General features: G+C 40.2%; 1 protein-coding gene across 1 annotated transcript in view; it reads right to left on the bottom strand.

Annotated features, from left to right (window-relative positions):
* Positions 1-10,024: 10,024 nt before the first annotated feature.
* LOC138898445 (uncharacterized) overlaps positions 10,025-21,596 on the bottom strand; it is a 34,007-nt gene continuing 22,435 nt past the window's right edge. Inside the window, exons 3-5 of the mRNA XM_070184512.1 lie at positions 12,367-12,632; positions 11,661-12,109; positions 10,025-10,315 (exon numbers count right to left, since the gene is read on the bottom strand). Coding sequence (XP_070040613.1) covers positions 10,025-10,315; positions 11,661-12,109; positions 12,367-12,632 — 1,006 coding nt within the window. The remainder of the gene's footprint in view (positions 10,316-11,660; positions 12,110-12,366; positions 12,633-21,596) is intronic.

The following is a 21,596-nucleotide window of genomic DNA, read 5'->3' as shown; positions in this document are numbered from 1 at the left end:
GTTTTGTGGTGTGATTCTTGAATTTGTTATTGTTTTAAGCTTTTCGAGAGTTCGACTAGGTCCGTATTATGATTTCAGACTTGTTTGTGCCTTTGGACGGGGTCCCGAAGGGTTCGGGTGTGTTCTGAACCATCTGGAGCTAAGTCGGAAAAACTAGAAAATTCCAGTTCTGGTTTCCTTCTTCGCGAACGCGTGAGTTCTCTCGCGTTCGCGATGAAGGAAAATAGGACTGAGCAATTGCCCTTCACGTTTGCGTGAAAGGAGACGCGATCGTGAAGCCTTGGGTTTTTGCCCTTCGCGTTCCCGTGAAAGGCGACGCGTTCGCAAAAGAGGACTGGGACAAGGTGAAGTTTCCTTACGCGTTCGCGAAGGAGCTCACGCGTTCGCGAAAGGGCAAGCCATGAGCCTTCGCGTTCGCGAAGGGTAATTTTGAGGTTGAGGAAATTGGCCTTCGAGAATGCGAAGCCCTGACCGCGTTCGCGAAGAAGGAGCCTACTATTCCGGGCAGAATGTCTTAAAAACGGGATTCCACCATTTTTAACCTCATTTCTTCCATCCTTGGGCGATTTTGGAGCTTTTTGAGAGGGGATTTCAACTAGAAATTTGAAGGTAAGGTAATTCTACACACTTTGAGTTCAATACATAGATTATGGGTAGATTATAACTTGTAAATCTTAGAAATCAAAGGTTTAAATGAAAAAAACCTAGATTCTTATAAAAACAAAATTTTAGCCACAAAAATTGTTAAGAAATTGGATAGAAATTATATATTTGAGTTCTTGAGATTATGGGTAACGTTTTCATCTGAATATTTTCGGAATCCGGGCATGTGGGCCCGGGGTGAATTTTAAGAATTTTACCATTTTGGGTTGGATAATTTATTTAATAGCCTAAATTTGAATTATTGAACATGTATTAATTATTTTGTATAACATTTGGATAGTTTCAGATTTTTCGGCATCGAATTGAGAATTTAACGCAACGTGGTGATCGGAAAGTGGATTTTGAGACAAGGTAAGTCTCTTGTCTAATCTTGTGAGGGAAAAATTATCCCATAGGTGATTAAATCAAATAATTATTGCTAATTGCGGGGGCTACGTACGCACGAGGTGACGAGAGTCCGTGCATAGCAACTATTTATGCAAAAGTTCGGGTAGTTTAGGACTCAAATCATGAATTACTTGTGTAAATTGTGTTCTTTATTTAATTAAATTATTTGATATATATTGTGAATTGTTAGAGAAAGATAGTAAAAGATGGAAATATCACATGCTTAATTTCTGTTTAAATTAATTAATTGTTAAAATAAATTGTTCATCCTCTCGAATTAATCTCATAATAAATATACGCTCATTCCGGAGGTACATAAGAAAATGTCCTCCTTTCTTGTGGAGTGGGCCGAATGCCTCAGCAGTATAGATGCATCTATGGATCACACCGCACGTCCCTCGGCAGTGTACACGACACTCTGGAATGGGCCGTACGACCTCGGCAGAAATCTTGCCTAATAATAATAATAATTACACGATACCTTGCTATTTTAATTGCACCTTGTGGATTTAATTAATAGATTGGAAATTATTGTATTTGAAGGATTTTATTATTTCTGCTAATTGAATAAAATTATTGTTAACTATGTGAATCATGCTGATTTAAATAATTATATTTTATTCTATTTATTATTGTTGACCCTTAGTGCGTGTCAAAGTCGACCATCTCGTCTCCACCTCTTCGTGATTAGGCTTGATACTTACTGGGTACACGTTATTTACGTACTCATAATACACTTGATGCACTTTTTGTACAGGACCTGAGACAGGTGCTATAGTTGGACCTATTGGCGCGCACCCACGATATCCAGAGGCCTAGTGATGAGCTGCCCTTCCGAGTCATTCTGCAGTAACCAATGCCTCTTCCTGGAGACTTTATTCTGTCTATTTTATTTCAGACAGTACTTGAAATGTTTGTATAATCTACTAGATGCTCATAAACTTGTGACACCAGGTCTTAGCACACACATTGGTAGAATTGGGAGTTGATTATTTTCTTTGATTTAAATTAATCGGTATCTTTTCTATTTTCTTTAATATTGCTAGTGAAATAATAAAATTACTTAGAAAATTATTTTGAAAATAATTGATGTATGTTTAATTTATTAGTTGTCTTGCCTAGCTGTATTGTTGGACGCCATCACGACCTTTAGGTGAAATTGGGTCGTGACAGAACGTAATCACAAGGGAGTCAAGAACGCTTACCCCATGTTGTATGGAAAATTTTCTCTCCAAAGTCGCACAATCCGAGCTACAAAATCCGAAAATGAAGAAAGAAACCAAAACCCACGATTTTATCTTCTGTCCAGTCATTTACTCTCCGTGATCGTGAAGCACAAAAATTTGTCCTTCGCGATCGCAGAAAACCACTCGCGATCGCGAAGAATAAACTCCCCAACTTTTCTAGAAAGCCTTTTGTATAATGGTCATAACTCTTTGTAAAATATCCAAATGAGAAATGGTTTAACTTTCTAAAAACTAGACATCAAGAGCTACAACTTTCATTTTTAGATCATCTCCAAATTCCTTATAGATTGCGAGATATAAGCTTCCAAGTCGGGTAAGTGCATTAGAGATTTTGTTCTACGCGATTACGAAAGAGCTTCCGCGATTGCGATTCACAAGGCCCCAACATCTGTTTGCTCTTCGCGAACGCGACCGAATATTCGTGATCACCCCGAAACTCACCCGAGCCCCTCGGAATCTCAACCAAATATACCAACAAGTCCTAAAACATCATAAGAATTTAGTCGAAGCCTTAAATCATATCAAACAATGCTAAAACCACGAATCATGCCCCAATTCGAGCTTAATGAAACTAAAAAATTCCAACTTCTACATTTGATGCCAAAACCTATCGAATCAAGTCCGATTGACCTCAAAATTTGCACACAAGTCATAATTGACATAACGAAGCTATTCCAATTTCCAGAATCGGATTCTGACCCCGATATCAAAAAGACAACTGCCTCGGTCAAACTTCCCAAAATTTCAACTTTCGCCATTTCAAGCCTAATTCCACTACGGACCTTCAAATAATTTTTCGGACACACTCCCAAGTCCAAAATCACCATAATGAGCTATTGGAATCATCAAAATTCAAATTCGAGGTCGTTTACACATAAGTCAACATTCAGTCGACTTTTCCAACTTAAGTTTTCCATTATGAGACTAAGTGTCTCAATTCATTCCGAAATCTCTCCGGACCGGAACTAACTAATCCGATAGGTCATAATACAGCTATAAAGCATACATTGAGTAGTAAATGGGGAAACGGTATTGTAATACTCAAAACGACCGGCCGGGTACTTACAGTAACATACTCGTACGAATCATAACCATATAAATCATGATATGGAACATACCATATTTCGTCATCACTTGGATCTTCACTTGAATCATGACAAGGAATACACCCATCGTACTTCCCACAAGAATTACATGAAATGCTTCCTTCATCATCTTCATCATAGGAATCCTAACATTCGTCATCACTATATTCAACAATATTTTCACCTCAATTGTTTGAATCTACAGAAGACATGCTTATGTAAAAAATAATTAATTCAAATAAGCCCACTCAGCCTCTTGTGTTTTATCTCATTTATGAGTTTTTACTTTTCACTCGTGTATAATCTCTGCCTCACTCCTTGGAAATTCTCAATGTTCGAGCTCAACTCACAAATCACCTATCCAAGAATGAGTTTTCTTAAGTCATTTAAAAGTGAAGTTTATGTAATCAAGAACAGACTTTTAAAAATTAAGGACGGGAGACAAAAACAATCTATGAAAATAACGAGAAAAACACAAACGAATTGGCACGAAAGAAATAGCCAGTTTCAAATATTAAGAACGATTTAATGCGAACTAGCACTAGTTCGTCCTTAACAAGAATTCCTAAAAGTAATATTTCCCCAACAATCAACAAGAACACTTCGATACATTTTATTTTTCATTTTTTTGAAACTCAAGAACAATCTTTTTTTTTCTTTATTTCTTTTTTAAGCAACTCGGCTAGGGTTTAGTCAAAAATAAGAACTATACTTTTTTTTATCCTTTTTTAATACATAGGATTTTGATTTCAAAAATGGGGAACACGAGTTTATTAGAACAATACCGAGCCCCGTGTCGAATTCCAGAAGCTTATTTTCTTCAGCTCTTTAGGCCCCTCTTGAACCGTAGCCAACAGTTGGTCAAATAGTGTCACACTATTTGACTTGGGCTCTGATACCAACTGATATGTCCGAGATAAAAAAAGCAGTAGTATATAAAAATAACAATAATTAAAGCAAAACTAGTAATACGTTTGATTAAGATAATCAAAGTAGTCTGAATAATGAAGTATAGAATAAAATCTTGAACCCTAAGTGAATGTCTCAAGCAACACTTGAAATACTATCTGATCACCTCCAAAGAATGACAAATTAAAAATCCTAGATATAAAGAAAGGAGAAGAAGATTACCCTCAAGAACCCAAGTCTTGAAAACAGGTAATCTAAAGTCGAACTCGAACCAAGAGGTTTCCAAATCTCTCTCAAGGTTTTCTTATGTCAAAAATATGCTAAGTGGCTAATAAAATAACACTAGGCTATTATAAATACCCAGTGGGTAAAATGGGAAAAGTTTCAAAGTAAATATCCCAAAAATGCTCGCCAGGACAAACCGTAGCCTCAATCGTAACCCCAATCGTAACATACAACTCAACCGTGTCGAATTTCAGAAGCTTATTTTCTTCAGCTCTTCAGGCCCCTCTTAAACCGTAGCCAACAGTTGGTCAAACTGTGTCACACTGTTTCATTTGGGCTCTGATATCAACTGACACTATCCGAGATAAACAAAGTAGCGGAATATGAAAAAAATACTTAAATCAAAAACTAATGATAGGTTTGATTAAGATAATCATAATTAGTATGAATAATGAAGTGCAAAAGAAAATCTAGAACCCTAAGCGAACGTCTCAAGCAATATTTGAAATATCATACAATCGCCTCTAAAGAACGACAGATTAGAAAACCTAGATATAAAGAAAGGAGAAGAAGATTACCCTCAAGAACCCAAGTCTTAAAAACAAGTAATCCAAAGTCGAACTCGAACCAAGAGGTTCCCAAATCTCTCTCAAGAGTTTTCTTATGTTAAAATATGCTAAGTGGCTAATGAAATAACACTAAACTATTATAAATACCCAATGGGTAAAATGGGAAAAGTTTCAAAGTAAATATCCCAAAAATGCTCGCCAGGACAAACCGTAGCCTCAATCGTAGCCCCAACCGTAACATACAACTTAACCGTGTCGAATTCCAGAAGCTTATTTTCCTCAGCTCTTCAGGTCTCTCGTGAACCGTAGCCAATGGTTGGTCAAACTGTGTCACACAGTTTGACTTGGTATCTTGATTCTTTAATTCTCAAGACTCCAAATATGGTACTCTTTGCATGAATCCTCCAAGTGACTCTCCATACATCTTCTAGTCAATTGTTGAAGATCATGAATCTCCTTAGCATACATCCCTTGGACATTCTTGGACTTGGAACGGGTCAACGGCCCACTAAATAATTTGGGGTCATTCTCAATATTCCCCGTTTTGCCCGAACTATCCAGAATCATATCAATCATTCTATAATTAATTAAAAATTTCGAGTTCGAGTCGATGGAATTACCTTTGATAGAAATTACTTAACCTTTAAAGTTGGATTTTTGTATGCGAATTCAAATTAATCAAACTCCAAAACGGGTACTGAATATCGAATAACAACCTACGAGAAAACCACGTGCCACCCTGTTTGTTTTCCACTAGTTTCTTTTCTTTATTCTTTTCCATTTATTTTCTTCCTCCGTTTTAGGTCTTTTCATTCCAACTTCACAACTTCTATTATCCTTCGTAAATTATCACTTGTCACTATTCACCACTAAAGGTCCCAGTCCACCGTGCCTCCCCATTCTAGTCTCTCCATTTTTGTCTACACATTCAACATTATTTTCAAATGTTTAATGACTGATATTATTGATATCTTTTATATTGGAATGTAGTTCAAGTCTGTGTATTTTGCATAACGTATGCATAATTTTCGTAATGGAGTAGAGAGAACCAGTCCCTTTAGGACAATTGTCAGGACCTGAAATTCCTACCTTCGGGACCGTGATGGCGCATAACATTTCACTTGCTAGACAAACCAATGTTAGAATATAATTAGCCATTTTAACAAAATTTTAAATTAATTAATAACAAAGAAACAAATGCGAAAATTTAGTCTGAAATAAAATGAATAATCCATAATAATCGCGATGTCTAAATACCTTCAAAGAACTGGAGTCACAAGTGCACGACCTTCTAGAATAATATAAATTAATGTCTGAATAAAATGCAAGCTGTTTGAAATATAATACACAACTGAGATAATATAGAACATGACTTCAGAACTGCGAACGCTGTGCACTTATACCTCAAGTCTCCACTGGTAGCTGTATCTGGGGAAATCTACAGTATGCCGCTGGGACCAACTCCGAAATCTGCGCAAGAAGTGCAGAGTGTAGTATCAGTACAACCGACCCCATGTATTGGTAAGTGCCAATCCTAACTTCGACGAAGTAGTGACGAGGCTAAGGCGGGTCACTTACATTAACCTGTACGCAATAATAATAATAACAACAACAATAATAATGGGAATATTAGTAAGACCAATAAATAATATTAATAATTGAAATCAACTCAGCAGTCACAAATCCCTCAACTTGTTTCCATTGCGGCGTGCAACCCGTTCCACCAATATAAAGTTTAAACAAATCTGTTGTGGCATGCAATCCGATCCCCCCAATATAGACTTTAAATAACTCTGTTGCGGCGTGCAATCCGATCCCCCAATATAGTTACTTTCATTTTCGTTGCAGCGTACAACCCGATCCCCCAATATATTTTAACAACTCATAAATGTAATAAAAATTACTTCAATAAGTACCACGTTCGATGAGAAACTATTAAGCATCGAGGCACACAATAATTATAATTTATTTATGAACAAACAATGAAAATTAGCAATTAATTGAGGAAATCAAGGAGAAAATAGGCAGTTTAATATTTAGTATGCCAAATATCAAATAGCAATTAAGACACATAAGTCAAATAAGCATGTAACAATTATTGCAGAAATTCAAGAATTAATATTTGACAAAGAATATGAGTAAAACAATTAATATAATAATTTTTTCATGATTTAAAATGATTTATGATTTTTCAAGTAATTATGCAAATAATTAATTTGACGACGTATAGACACTCGTCACCTTGCCTATACGTGATTCACATGCATCTCACATAACAAATAATTTAAGGGTTCTATTCCCTCAACTCGAGGTTAACCACGACACTTACCTCGCTTAGCAGCAACCTAATTTCAAGAATCCAATAAACCTTTGCCTTGCGAATTCATGTCCGAAATCCTCAAATCTATACACAAACAATTCAATATACTGAATACAAATCGTAGGAATTAATTCCATATGAATTTACCAATTTTTCCGATAAAAATCTAAAATTCAACAGTGGAACCCACGTCTCGAATCTAAGAAAAAGTTACAAAATCCGAACACCCGTCATATAAAATTATCCAATTCTAATGTCAAATGAACCTTCAAATCTAAATTTTTTGTTTTTGGAAAGTTTTACAAAAATTCCAATTTCTTCCATCTACATCCGAAATAAAGGATGAATATAGACATGGATTCATTAAATATAAACACTTTTGGTTATACAATACTTACCCAATTCAAAGTCGTGAAAATCCCCTTTGAAATCGCCCAAATTCGAGACTTAAAACTCAAAAATGAGTAAAAATGGCAACTTCCGAATTTATGGGTTCTGCCCAGTGATTCCTTAATCACGATCGCGTAAATAGCCTCGCGATCGCGAATCTCGACTTTGCTGCCCTAGAAATTTACTCTACGCGAACGCATAAAACACTACGCCAACATGATGCTCTGACTCTCAGACTTATGCGATCGCGAACGAACTCACGCATTCGCGATGAGTAAAGCGCGTGGCTCAGCTTTAGCCTCCTTAATTCTACGGGAACACGACCTTGGCCATGCGTTCGCGAAGCACCACTTCACACCCCTACACGATCGCGACCTCTAATTCGCGAACGCGAAGAAAAACTTTAGCTGGCCTCTCAGATTGCCTTACGCGATCGCGAGGCCTTCCCCGCGAACGCGATGAAGAAACATTCTGCAACAAAACAACAGAAAATCTGGTATCTTCTTTAAGTCCAAAATGGCCCGTTGAGCATCCGAAACTCAACCGAGGCCCCCGAGACCTCAACCAAATATACCAAATCACATTAAATAACATCAAAATTACAATTCATACCTCGATTCGAACTTTTGAGTTTTAAACTTTTTCATTTGCAAAACTCGTGCCAAAATATATTAAATGAATCTGGAATGACTTCAAATTTGGCACATAAGTCATAAATGACATAACAGAGCTATTCCAATTTTTGAAATCAGATTCCGACCCCGATATCAAAAAGTCAAATCCGTAATCAAACTTTTGGAAATCTTTAGCTTTTAAATTACTAGTTTCCGTTAAATGGTCATAACTTGAGCTAGGGACCTCCAAATTAAATTTCGGGCATACGCCCAAGTCCAAAATCACGATACGGACCTACCGAAACTGTCAAAATATTGATCCAGGTCTATTTACTAAAACTGTTGACCAAAGTCAACTTAATTGAGTTTTAAAGCTATATTTCACATTTTAATCTATTTTTCACATAAACATTTTCGGAAAAATTATACAGACTGCATACAAAAGTCGAGGAATAATAAATAGTGCTTTTCTAGGTCTTAGAATACATAGTTAATAATTAAATTTAAATATGACGTTTTGGGTCATCACATTCTCCACCTCTAAAACAAACGTTCGTCCTCGAACGAAATTAGAAAAGTACCTGAGCTGGTGAAAAGGTGTGGATATCTACTTCGCATGTCCGACTCGAACTCCCAGGTAGATGCTTCTACTAGCTGACCTCTCCATTGTACCCGAACTGAAGGATAGCTCTTAGACCTCAATTGTCGGACTTGCCGGGCTAGAATAGCTACCGGCTCCTCCTCATAAGTCAACTCCTTGTCCAATTGGACTGAGATGAAATCTAACACATGGGACAGATCACCATGATATTTCCGGAGCATAGACACATGGAACACCAAATGAACCGCTGATAAACTAGGTGGTAATGTAAGCTTGTAGGCTACTTCACCCACCCTTTCAAGTATTTCAAAGGGTCCAATATACCTAGGTATCAACTTGCCCTTCTTTCCGAACCTCATTACACCTTTCATAGGTGAAACCCCGGAGCAATATTCTTTCTCTAACCATGAATGCAATATCATATACTTTACAGTCGGCATAACTCTTTTTCCTAGACTGAGATGTGCGACGTCGATCTTGAATAACCTTCACCTTATCCAAGGCATCCTGTACCAAATCGGTTCCCAACAACCGAGCCTCTCCCGGTTCAAACAATCCAACAGGTGAACTGGTAGCTATTATTATAAGCAAACTCCGCAAGTGGCAAGAACTGATCCCAAGAACCTCCAAAGTCTATAACACAAACGCGAAGTATATCTTCCAATATTTAAATGGTGCGCTCTGACTGTCCGTCTGTCTGTGGATGAAATGCTGTACTCAACTCAACCCGCGTGCCTAACTCACGCTGTACAGCCCTCTAGAAGTGTGAGATGAACTGTGTACCTCGATCAGAAATGATAGACATGGGTATATCGTGAAGACGGACAATCTCACGAATGTATATTGCAGCTAACTGCTCTAAAGAATAGGTAACTGCTATGGAATAAAATGTGCTGACTTGGTCAACCTGTCCACATTAACCCAAACTGCGTCAAATTTTCTCTGAGTCCGTGGGAGTCCAACAACAAAATCCATAGTGATACGCTCCCACTTCCACTCAGGAATTTCTAACTTCTAAAGCAAACTTCCAGGTTTCTGTTGCTCATACTTAACTTGCTGACAATTCAGACACCGAGCTACATATGAAACTATAACCTTCTTCATTCTCCTCCACCAATAATGTTGTCGCAAATCTTGATACATTTTGGCAGAACTTGGATGAAAAGAATACCTGGAACTTTGGGCCTCTTCCAGAATTAATTCATGAAGCCCATCCACATTAGGCACACAAATACAACCCTGCATTCCAAGAACTCCATCTTCCCCCACAACAACCTGTTTGGCATCACCGTGCAGCACCGTGTCCTTAAGGACAAGTAAATGAAGATCATCATATTATCTCTCTGATGCGCTTATATAAAGAAGACCGAGTGACTGTGCAAGATGTAACCTGACTAGGTGCTGAAACATCTAACCTCACAAACTGATTAGCCAAAGTCTGGACATCTACAGCTAATGGTTTCTCACCAATCGGAATATAAGCAAGGCTGCCCATACTCACAGCCTTTCTACTCAAAGCATCGACCACCACATTGGCCTTTCTGAGGTGATACAGAATAGTGATATCATAGTCCTTCAACAGCTCCAACCATCTTCTCTACTTCAAATTGAGATCCTTTTGTTTGAACATATATTGTAAGCTACGATTATCAGTAAATACCTCACACGAGATACCGTAAAGGTAATGTCTCTAAATCTTCAGTGTATGAACAATGGGTGCCAATTCTAAGTCATGAACATGATAATTCTTCTAGTGAACTTTCATTTTCCATGATGCGTATCCAATCACCCTGCCCTCTTGCATTAATACTGCACCAAGCCCAATGTGAGATGCATCACAATATACCGTATAATATCATGAACCTTTGGGTAACACCAACACTGGCGTCGTAGTCAAAGCAGTCTTGAGTTTCTGAATGCTCAACTCACACACATTCGTCTGGCCATCTGAATAGGACACCTTTCTGGGTCAGTCTGGTCAATGGGCTTGCTATAGATGAAAACCCTTCCATGAACCGACGATAATAACCTACCAAACCTAAGAAAATCTGGATCTCTGTAACTGAAGTGGGTTTAGGCCAATTCTAAACAGCCCCAATCTTCTTAGGATCTACCTTTATGCCTTCTGCCGATACAACATGCCCCAAAAAGGAAACTGGGTTTAACCAAAACTCACATTTTGAAAAATTAGCATATAACTGATTATTCTTCAAAGTCTGAAGCACACTCCGAAGATGCTGCTCATGCTCCTCTCGACTGTTGGAGTAAATCAAGATATCATCAATGAATACAACTACAAAAGAATCCAAATGGGGTTTGAACACTCGATTCATCAAATCCATAAATGCTGCTACTGCCGATACAACATGCTGCTGCTGCCGATACAACATGCCCCAAATAGGGTTTGAACACTAGGAATTCGTAATGCCCATACCGAGTTCGAAAAGTTGTCATAGGGACATGCACTAATCATCAACTGATGGTATCCAGACCTCAAGTCGATCTTTGAAAACACCTTGGCACCCTGAAGCTGATCGAATAAGTCATCAATTCTTGGCAGTGGATACTTGTTCTTGATTGTAGCCTTGTTCAACTGTCGATAATCTATACACATTCGCATGGAACCATCTTTCTTCTTTACAAATAATACTGGTGCACCCCAGGATGAGACCCTGGGTCTAATGAATCCCGGATCAAGAAAGTCTTGTAATTGCTCATTCAATTCTTTCAACTCTGTCAGGGCTATACGGTATGATGGGATAGAAATGGAGTGAGTGCCCGGAGCTAAATCAATACAGAAGTCAATATCCCTATCGGGTGGCATCCCTGGCAAATCTGCAGGAAATACTTCTGGAAATTCACGAACAACTGGTACTGAATCCATAGAAGGAACATCCTCACTGGAATCGTGAATATAAGCCAAATAGGCTAGACACCCTTTCTCGACCATACGCCAAGCCTTCATATAAGAAATAACCCTGCTGGTAGAATGACCAGGAGTTCCTTTCCACTCTAACTGATGTAACTCCATCATGGCTAGGGTCACCATCTTGGCATGGCAATCCAATATAGCATGATAAGGTAACAACCAATCCATACCTAAGATGACATCAAAATCTACCATATCAAGAAGTAGAAGATCCACACCAGTCTCAAGACTACCAATAGTAACCACACACGAATGATAGACCTGATCTACTACAACAGAGTCTCCCACTGGTGTAGATACACACACAGAAGCACTCAGAGAATCACAAGGCACAACCAAATATGAAGCAAAATAGGACGACACATAGGAATAAGTATATCCTAGATCAAATAGAACTGAAGCATTTTATGAAAAACTGGAATAATACCTGTGATCACAGCATTAGATGACTCTACTTCAGGCCTAGCTGGAAAAGCATAAAATCGGGGCTGGGCCCCACCACTCTGAACTGCGTCAATGGGACGACCTTTAACTGGATAGACTCCACCTCTAACGGCCTGACCTCTACCTCTAATAATCTGACCTCCACCTCTAGCTGCCTGACCCCTACCTCTAGCTGGATGAGCAGGCGGTAAAGCAACCAGTGGCGGTATAATGGCACGAGAATCCTGCCGAGATTTGCTACTCGACAACCTAGGGCAATACCTCCTAATATGACTAATGTTCCCAAACTCATAACACCCATCCTAATGCCGTGGCTGCTGAAGCTAAAGCTGACCCGAACGGGCCGAATAACTGCTGTAGTGACTCTAGAGTGGTGGTGCACTGGTAGGAGCTGAATGTGCGGTAAATGCTGGCTTCCCTGTCACCACCAATTTCACCTATAAGTTGTAATAGCGCCCAACACTACAGCTAGGCAAGATAAATAATAAATGAAGCATATATCGATAAAATTTAAAACCAAGAAAAATAATATAACACCAAATTCTGCCAATGTATGTGCCAAGACTTGGTATCACAAGAGTATGAGCATCTAGTAGATTATACAAAACTTATAATACTGTTTGAAGTAATGTACTAACCGGTCATTTTAACTTTTAGAAACCTGTTCCCTAAAATAAAACTCCCCGAACATTCTTTAATTAATTTATGACTTGCGGGGATGGTTGGTTCGGGATTTGGAAGTGTTTGGGTTGAAATCGGAACACTTCGTTCCTTAAGTTGGGTTTAAATGGCCAAGTTTGACTTCAGTCAACATTTTTAGAAGACGACCCCGGAATCGGGATTTGACGGTTCCAATAGGTTCGTATGATGATTTTGGACTTGGACGTAGGTCCGAATCGGGTTTTGGATAACCCGGGAGCATTTTGACGCTTAATAGTAAAAATCAACTATTTGAAGGTTTAAAATTCTTTAAATTTGGTTTGGAGTAGGTTTTTGAGTAATTGAAGTCCGTTTGGAATTTTGAGTTTGGGAATAGTTCCGTATAGTGATTTAAGACTTGCACGTAAAATTTTGTGTAATTTCGGGTAGTTTAATTATATTTCTGCACATTGAAAGTAAATTGAAGAACTTGAAATTCTTAAATTTGAATCAATTTGGTTTAGGGTATGATTCTTAGATTTGTTGTTGATTTACGCATTTCGAGAGTTCGAGCGAGTCCGTTTTATGATTTTAAACCTGTTGGTATGTTCGGGCGGGACCAGGGGGTCCCGAGTGTTAACCAGACGAGGCTGAGACCAATTTTGGGAAATTGAGCAAGGACTGAAGCTCCCAGCTACTGTCATAATCGCACCTATGCTTGGATAGCTGCAGGTGCGAGCCACCAATCGCAGATCCGAACAAGAGGAGCCTGCCCAGCCATTGCATATGCGAAGCATTTGGCGCACCTGTGAATGCACAGGTGCGATGGCCTTGTGCGCAAAAGCGGAGGAATGCGCAGGTGCGAAGGAATGGGCGCACCTGCGCTTGCACAGAAGTGAGTAGCTCGTCCGCAGGTGCAGAGCTAGTTTGAGAGGAAAAATCTTCATCAGCGAGGCTTTTCCGCAGGTGTGAAACCCGCAGGTGCGAATACCTTCCGCAGGTGCGAAAAATCTGTCGGGCAGAACCTTAAAATGGACGAAGCTCAGTCCATTTTTGTTTATTTTTCCTCCATGTTTGAGCGATTTCAGAGCTCTTTGTGAGGAGTTTTCAACTAACAACTTGTAGGTAAGTTAATTCTACATCCTTTGAGTTAAATACATAGATTATGGGTAGATTATAACTAGTAAATCTTAGAAATCAAGGGTTTAGGTGAAAAACCTAGATTTTTATAAAAATGAGATTTTAACCACGAAAATGGTTATGGAATTGGATAGAAATTATATATTTGAGTTCTTGAGATTATGGGTAACGTTTTCATCCGAAAATATCCGGAATCCGAGCACGTGGACCCTGGGTGAATTTTAGGAATTTTACCATTTTGTATAGGATAATTTAGTTAATAGATGAATTTCAAATTATTGAGCATATATTAATTATTTTGTATAATATTTGGATAGTTTCGGATTTTTAGGCGTCAAATCGAGAATTTTACGCGACGCGATAATCGAAAAGTGGACTTCGAGACAAGGTAAGTCTCTTGTCTAATCTTGTGGGGGGGGGGGGATTACCTCATAGGTGATTAAATTAAATAATTGTCGCTAATTGTGGGGGCTACGTACACATGAGGTAACGAGAGTCCATGCGTAGCTACTATAAATGCTAAAGTCCGGGTATTTTAGGACTCAAAGCATGAATTACTTGTGTAAATGGTATTCTTTATTTAATTAATATTAATTGATATATATATATATATATATATATATATATATATATATATATATATATATGAATTTATTGTGAATTGTTAGATAAGGATATTAAAAGACAAAATTCTCATATGTTATATTTTTGTTTAGATCAATTAATTGTTGAAATAAATTGTTATCCCCTCGAATAAATTTTTCAATAAATACTCTTATTTCGGAGGTACATAAGAAAATGTCCTCCTTTCATGTGGATCGGGTCGAACGCCTCGGCAGGATAGATGCATCTATGGATCGTGCCGCACGTCCCTCGGAAGTGTACACGACATTATGGATCGGGCCTCAACAGAAATCGTGCTTAATAATAATAATAATAATTACACGATACTTGAATAGTTTATTGCAGCTTGTAAAGCTATTTGATAAATTGAAATTTTTTTGAAATTGAATTGCAGCTTGTAAAGCTATTTGATAAATTGGAATTTTTATTGAAATTGAAGGATTTAATTAATAGATTGGAAATTGTTGCATTTGAAGGATTCTTATTATTTCTGCTAATTGAATAAAATTATTGTTAACTCTATGAATCATGCTGATTTGAATAATTATAATTTATTCCATTTATTATTGCTGACCCTTAGTGAGTATCAAAGTCGGCCATCTCGTCTCTACCACTTCGAGATTAGGCTTGATGCTTACTGGGTACACGTTGTTTACGTACTCATACTACACTTGGTGTACTTTTTGTGCACGACCTGAGGCAAGTACTAGTGGGGGATCTATCGTCCTACACTCACGTTATCCATGGGCATGGTGGTGAGCTGCCTTTCTGAGCCGTTCTGCAGCTACTAGTGTCTCTCTTTGTATTTTTCATTCTGTCTATTTTTATTTCAGACAATATTATAGGTTTTGTATAATCTACTAGATGCTCATACACTTGTGACACCAGGTATTGGCACACATATTGGTAGAATTTGGTGTCTTATTATTATTCTTAGTTTTAAATTTTATCGATATATGCTTCATTTATTAGTTGGCTTGCCTAGCTGTAGTGTTGGGTGCCATCACGACCTATAGGTGAAATTGGGTTGTGACAACATGGTATTAGATTAGTAGGTTCACGTAGGTCTCACAAGTTATGAGGAGGCCTAATAGAGTCTTGTGGATCAGTACGGAGATGTCTGTACTTATCTTAGAGAGGCTATATGGTGTTAGGAAACTACCTTTCTTCATTTTCCATCGTGAAATTAATGTAATACTAAATATCCTTCTCTTATTCTCTCACAGATGGTGAGAACGCGCTCGAATGAGGGTCCAAACCAGGGAAGAGCTACTCCCCCAGTTGCTAGAGGCCGAGACAGAGGGAGAGGACGTCCCAGGACTGTTCCAGTTATGCCGCCAGTGGGTCCAGCAGAGAATCCCATTATTGAGGAACAGGGTGAGGTGCATGTGGCAGAGCCAGCTCCGGTAGATTTCACATCTGCACCAGGATTTCAGGATGTCATGGGGCGTATGCTGCGGTTCATGGACAATATGACTCAGGCCGATTTAATTCCGGCAGACCCACCTATATCCCAGGCGGGCGGGGGAGCACAGACCCCTACCACGCAGGCTCATGGATAAGCCACTACCGTATATCAGACCCAGGGTGCACTACCCGTGGGTGGAGCCCAGCCAGTGGCAATAACTACACCTATGCCCAGTCCAGCTGTAGCCGCTGATCCTCAAAAATTAATTGACAGATAGACTAGACTACATCCTCCTGTCTTTGGGGTGAGCGACACGAGGATCCCAAGGATTTCATTGATCGCTGCAAGGATAGACTGCACAACATGAAGATATTGGAGTCTCATGGGGTAGACTTTGCTACTTTTCAGCTAAAGGGCAGAGCCCGTAGATGGTGGCAGTCTTATGTTGTTGGCAGACCAGCAGATTCTCCTCCTATGACTTGGGACAGGTTCACCCGTATATTCATGGACAGGTATATTCCACCCTCCTAGAGGGAAGATTTACGGTTTCAGTTTGAGCAGCTCCAATAGGGTCAGATGTTAGTGACTGATTATGAGGCGAGGTTCTCTGAATTATCTCGCCATGCACTTATGATACTCCCTACTGAGGCGGAGAGAGTGCAGAGGTTTGTAACTGGTTTACATACTGGCATTCAGGCCACTATGGCTCAAGAGGTTGAGATGGGTACTTCTTTTTAGCTAGTTGTGGAGATAGCCCGGGGGATTGAGGGTGTACGTCAGCGGAGCCGAGAGCAGGTTATGAGAGATAAGTGGTTCAGGTACTCTGGAGAGTTCAAAGGTGCTCCGTCTGGGGGTAGAGGTCAGTTCATGAGAGGGCAATCGAGTAGGCCCCCATATCCAGCACCACCACCTCCTCGGGGTGCCACAGTGCGACCTTATCTCAGTGCTATACCAGAGAGTTCTTATCGCCCACCATCTATTCAGGGGCCTCCCAATGGGTATTCAGTTCCCCAGGGCCAGACTATTAGTCAGCAACCCATCGCACCGAAGAGTTATTACGAGTGCGAGGATCCCAGTCACATGCATAATTTTTCCCCAGGCTTCGGGGTAGACCAGTACAGTAGGGTCAGCAGTCTATGCTTACCGGACCAGTTGCTCCACCAGTAGTCTGACCACCAAGAGGTGGAGGACAGGTGGGTAGGGGCTGTCCTAGAGGTGGTGTTCAGTCAGGCGGAGCACAGCCAATTGGTGCTCTAGCTCGGTTCTATGCTTTTCCAGCTAGACCAGATGTAGAGGCCTCATATGCTGTGATTACATGTATTATTTCTGTTTGCAGCAAAGATGCCTCAGTATTATTTGATCTAGGATCCACGTATTCATATGTTTCATCTATATTCTCTCCATTCCTGGGTGTTTCTCGGGAGTCCTTGAGTACTCATGTTTATGTGTCTACTCCTGTAGGCGATTCCCTTATTGTGAACCGGTCTTGATCTACTAGCCAAAGGGTTTGTCAGACCGAGTGTATCGCCTTGGGGTGTACCAGTATTATTTATGAAGAAGAAGAATGGCACAATGCAAATGTGTATTGGTTATCACCAATTGAACAAAGTTACTATTAAGAACATGTACCCGTTGCCACGTATTGATGACCTATTTGACCAGTTTCAGGGTTCTTGGGTGTTCTCTAAGATCGACTTGATGTCGGGGTATCATCAGTTGAAGATTCGAGATTCAGATGTTCCGAAAACTGCTTTTCGTACTAGATATGGTCATTATGCATTTCTGGTAATGTCTTTCGGTTTAACTAATGCCCCAGCAGTGTTGATGGATTTGTTAAACAAGGTATTCAGGCCATATATTGATTAATTTGTCATTGTCTTCATTGATGACATTTTGATCTACTCGCGCAGTAAGGAGGAGCAAGAGCAGCATATGAGAGTAGTGCTTCAGACATTGCGGGAACAGAAGCTATATGCTAAGTTCTCCAAATGTTAGTTCTAGCGAGAGTCTGTAGCATTTTTGGGGCATATTGCATCAGATGAGGGTATTAAGGTTGATCCCAAAAATATTGAGGCAGTTCAGATTGGCATCGCCCCACTTCGGCGATTGAGATCAGGAGTTTTCTGTGTTTAGCAGGTTATTATCGTCAATTCGTGGAAGGTTTTTCATCTATTGCAGCGCCTTTGACCAAATTAACCCGGAAAGGTGCTCCGTTCCGATGGTCCGATGATTGTGAGGTGAGCTTTCAGAAGCTCAAGACAGCATTGACTACAACACCAATGTTAGTGTTGCCTTCTGATTCGGGGATGTATACAATGTATTGTGACGCTTCACATGTTGGTTTGGGTTGTGTATTAATGCAGGAAAAGCGAGTTATTGCATATGCTTCACGTCAGCTGAAGCCCCACGAGAAGAATTATCTAGTACATAATTTGGAGTTAGCTGCGATTGTTCACGCTCTTAAGATTTGGAGGCATTATTTTTTTTGGGGTGTCCTGTGAAGTTTATATTGATCATCGCAGTTTTGAAGCATTTGTTCAAGAAGAGGGACCTAAATTTGTGTCATCACAGATGGCTCAAATTACTGAAAGATTATGATATTACTATCCTATATCATCCGGGTAAAGCAAATGTGGTTGCAGATGCCTTGAGTAGAAAGGCGGAGAGTATGGGTAGTTTGGCTTTCATTTCAGCAGAAGAGAGGCCATTAGCTTTGGATATCTAGTCCTTGGCCAACAGACTTGTACGGATGGATATTTCAGAGCCCAGCCGAGTTCTTGCATGTGTTGTGGCCCAGTCTTCACTATTTGAGCAGATCAAGGCTCGCCAGTATGATGATCCACAGTTGATGATTCTCCGAGAAATGGTACTACGGGGTGGTGCCAAAGAAGTCACTACTGGTGCAGATGGTGTTCTGCGACTCCAGGATTGTCTATGTGTTCCTATTGTGGATGGACTGAGGAAAAAGATCCTAGAGGAGGCACACAGTTCCAGGTACTCTATTCCTCCGGGTGCTATGAAGATGTATCGTGATCTAAGGCAGCATTATTAGTGGCGGCGAATGAAAAAGGACATAGTCGAGTATGTAGCTAGGTGTCTGAATTCCCAGCCAGTTAAATATGAGCACCAGAGGGCAGGTGGCCTACTTCAGCAGATGACTATACCAGAGTGGAAATGGGAACGAATTACTATGGACTTTGTAGTTAGGTTGCCGCCGACCTTGAGGAAGTTTGATGCAGTTTGGGTGATTATTGACAGGTTGACCAAGTCAGCGCACTTTATTCAAGTTGTGGCTATGTATACTTCAGAGAGGTTGGCCCAGATTTATATTCAGGAGATAGTTCGGTTGCACGGTGTGCCAATTTCTATCATATCAGATAGAAGTCCTCAGTTTACTTCATTTCTGGAGAGCAGTACAGAGTGAGTTGGGGACCCGTGTAGAGCTCAGTACAACTTTTCACCCACAAACCAACGGACAGTCAGAGCGGACAATTCAGATTTTGGAGGATATGCTCAGGGCATGTGTGATTGACTTTGGAGGTCAGTGGGATCGTTTCTTGCCTTTGCTGAGTTTGCTTATAATAATAGTTACCAATGCAGCATTGACATGGCTCCATTTAAGCCTTTATATGGTTGGCGATGTCGTTCACCCATCGGGTGGTTTGAGCCCGGTGAGGCAAAGTTATATGGTACTGATTTGGTGAAGGATGCCTTGGAAAAGGTAAAGTTGATTCAGGAGCGACTTCGTACAGCACAGTCTAGACAGAAGAGCTACGCAGATCAGAAAGCGCGTGATTTATCATTTATGGTAGGTGAAACAGTTCTCTTGAAGGTTTCGCCGATGAAGGGAATTATGAGATTCGGGAAGAAGGGCAAGTTGAGCCCAAGGTTTATAGGCCCATTTGAGGTGTTGAGACAAGTTGGGGAGGTTGCTTATGAGCTTGCATTGCCTCCCAGTCTATCGGGAGTTCACCCGGTTTTCCATGTATCTATGCTCTGGAAGTATCATGCTGACTTGTCGCATGTCTTGGACTTCAACACAGTTCAGCTAGATAAGAGTTTAGTTTATGGAGAAGAGCCATTTGCCATTGTTGATAAACAGGTTCGCCAGTTGAGGTCCATGAGGATTTTTGCAGTAAAGGTCCAGTCGAGGAAGCGACTTGGGAGGCTGAGGAGGACATGTAGAGCAAATATCCACACTTATTTAGCACTCCAAGTATTATTCTAAACCCATTCGAGGACGAACATTTGTTTAAGAGGTGGAGAATGTAATGACCCAACCGGTTATTTTAACTTTTAGAAATTCGTTCCCTAAAATAAAACTCCCCAAACATGCTTTTATTAATTTATGACTCGCGGGGATGGTTGGTTCGGGATTTGGAAGTGTTTGGGTTGAAATCGGAACACTTGGTTCCTTAAGTTGGCTTTAAATGGCCAAGTTTGACTTTAGTCAACATTTTGGGAAAACGACCCCGGAATCGGGATTTGACGGTTCCAATAGGTTCATATGATGATTTTAGACTTGGGCGTATATCCGAATCGGGATTTGGATAAACCGGGAGATTTTTGACGCTTAATAGTAAAAATTAACTATTTGAAGGTTTAAAATTCTTTAAATTTGGTTTGGAGTAGGTTTTTGAGTAATTGAAGTCCGTTTGGAATTCCGAGTTTGGGAATAGTCCTTACAGTGATTTAAGACTTGCACGCAAAATTTCGTGTCATTCCATGTAGTTTAAGTATATTTCGGCGCATTGGAAGTAAATTGAAGAACTTAAAATTCTTAAGTTTGAATCAATTTGGTTTAGGGTATGATTCTTAGATTTGATGTTGTTTTACGTGTTCTGAGAGTTCGAGCGAGTCTGTTTTATGATTTCAAACCTGTTGGTATGTTCTAGCGGGGCTCCGGGGGTCCCGAGTGTTAACCGGACGAGGCTCGGACAAATTTTGGGAAATTAAGCAAGGACTAAAGCTCCCAACTACTGTCATAATCGCACCTGCGCTTGGACAACCGCAAGTGCGAGCTCGCAGGTGCGGGCCACCAATCGCAGATGCGAATGAGAGGAGCCTACCCAGACATTGCAGATGCAAAGCATTTGGTGCACCAGCGAACGCGCAGGTCGATGGCCTTGTGCGCAGAAGCGGAGGAATGCGCAGGTGCGAAGGAATAGGCGCACCTGCGCTTGCGCAGAAGCGAGCAGCTCGTCCGCAGGTGCGGAGCCAGTCTGAGAGGAAAAATCTCGCACCTGCGAGGCTTTTCCGCAGGTGCGAATTCCTTCCGCAGGTGCGAAAAATCTGTCTGGGCAGAACCTTAAAATGGACGAAGCTCAGTCCATTTTTGTTCATGTTTCCTTCATGTTTGGGCGATTTCGGAGCTCTTTGTGAGGAGTTTTCAACTAACAACT

This window comes from Nicotiana tomentosiformis, chromosome 9 (genome assembly GCF_000390325.3).
Source record: "Nicotiana tomentosiformis chromosome 9, ASM39032v3, whole genome shotgun sequence".
Classification (NCBI taxonomy): domain Eukaryota; kingdom Viridiplantae; phylum Streptophyta; class Magnoliopsida; order Solanales; family Solanaceae; genus Nicotiana; species Nicotiana tomentosiformis.
Note: the sequence above shows the minus strand (reverse complement) of the source record. Positions and strands in the feature narration are given on the sequence as shown.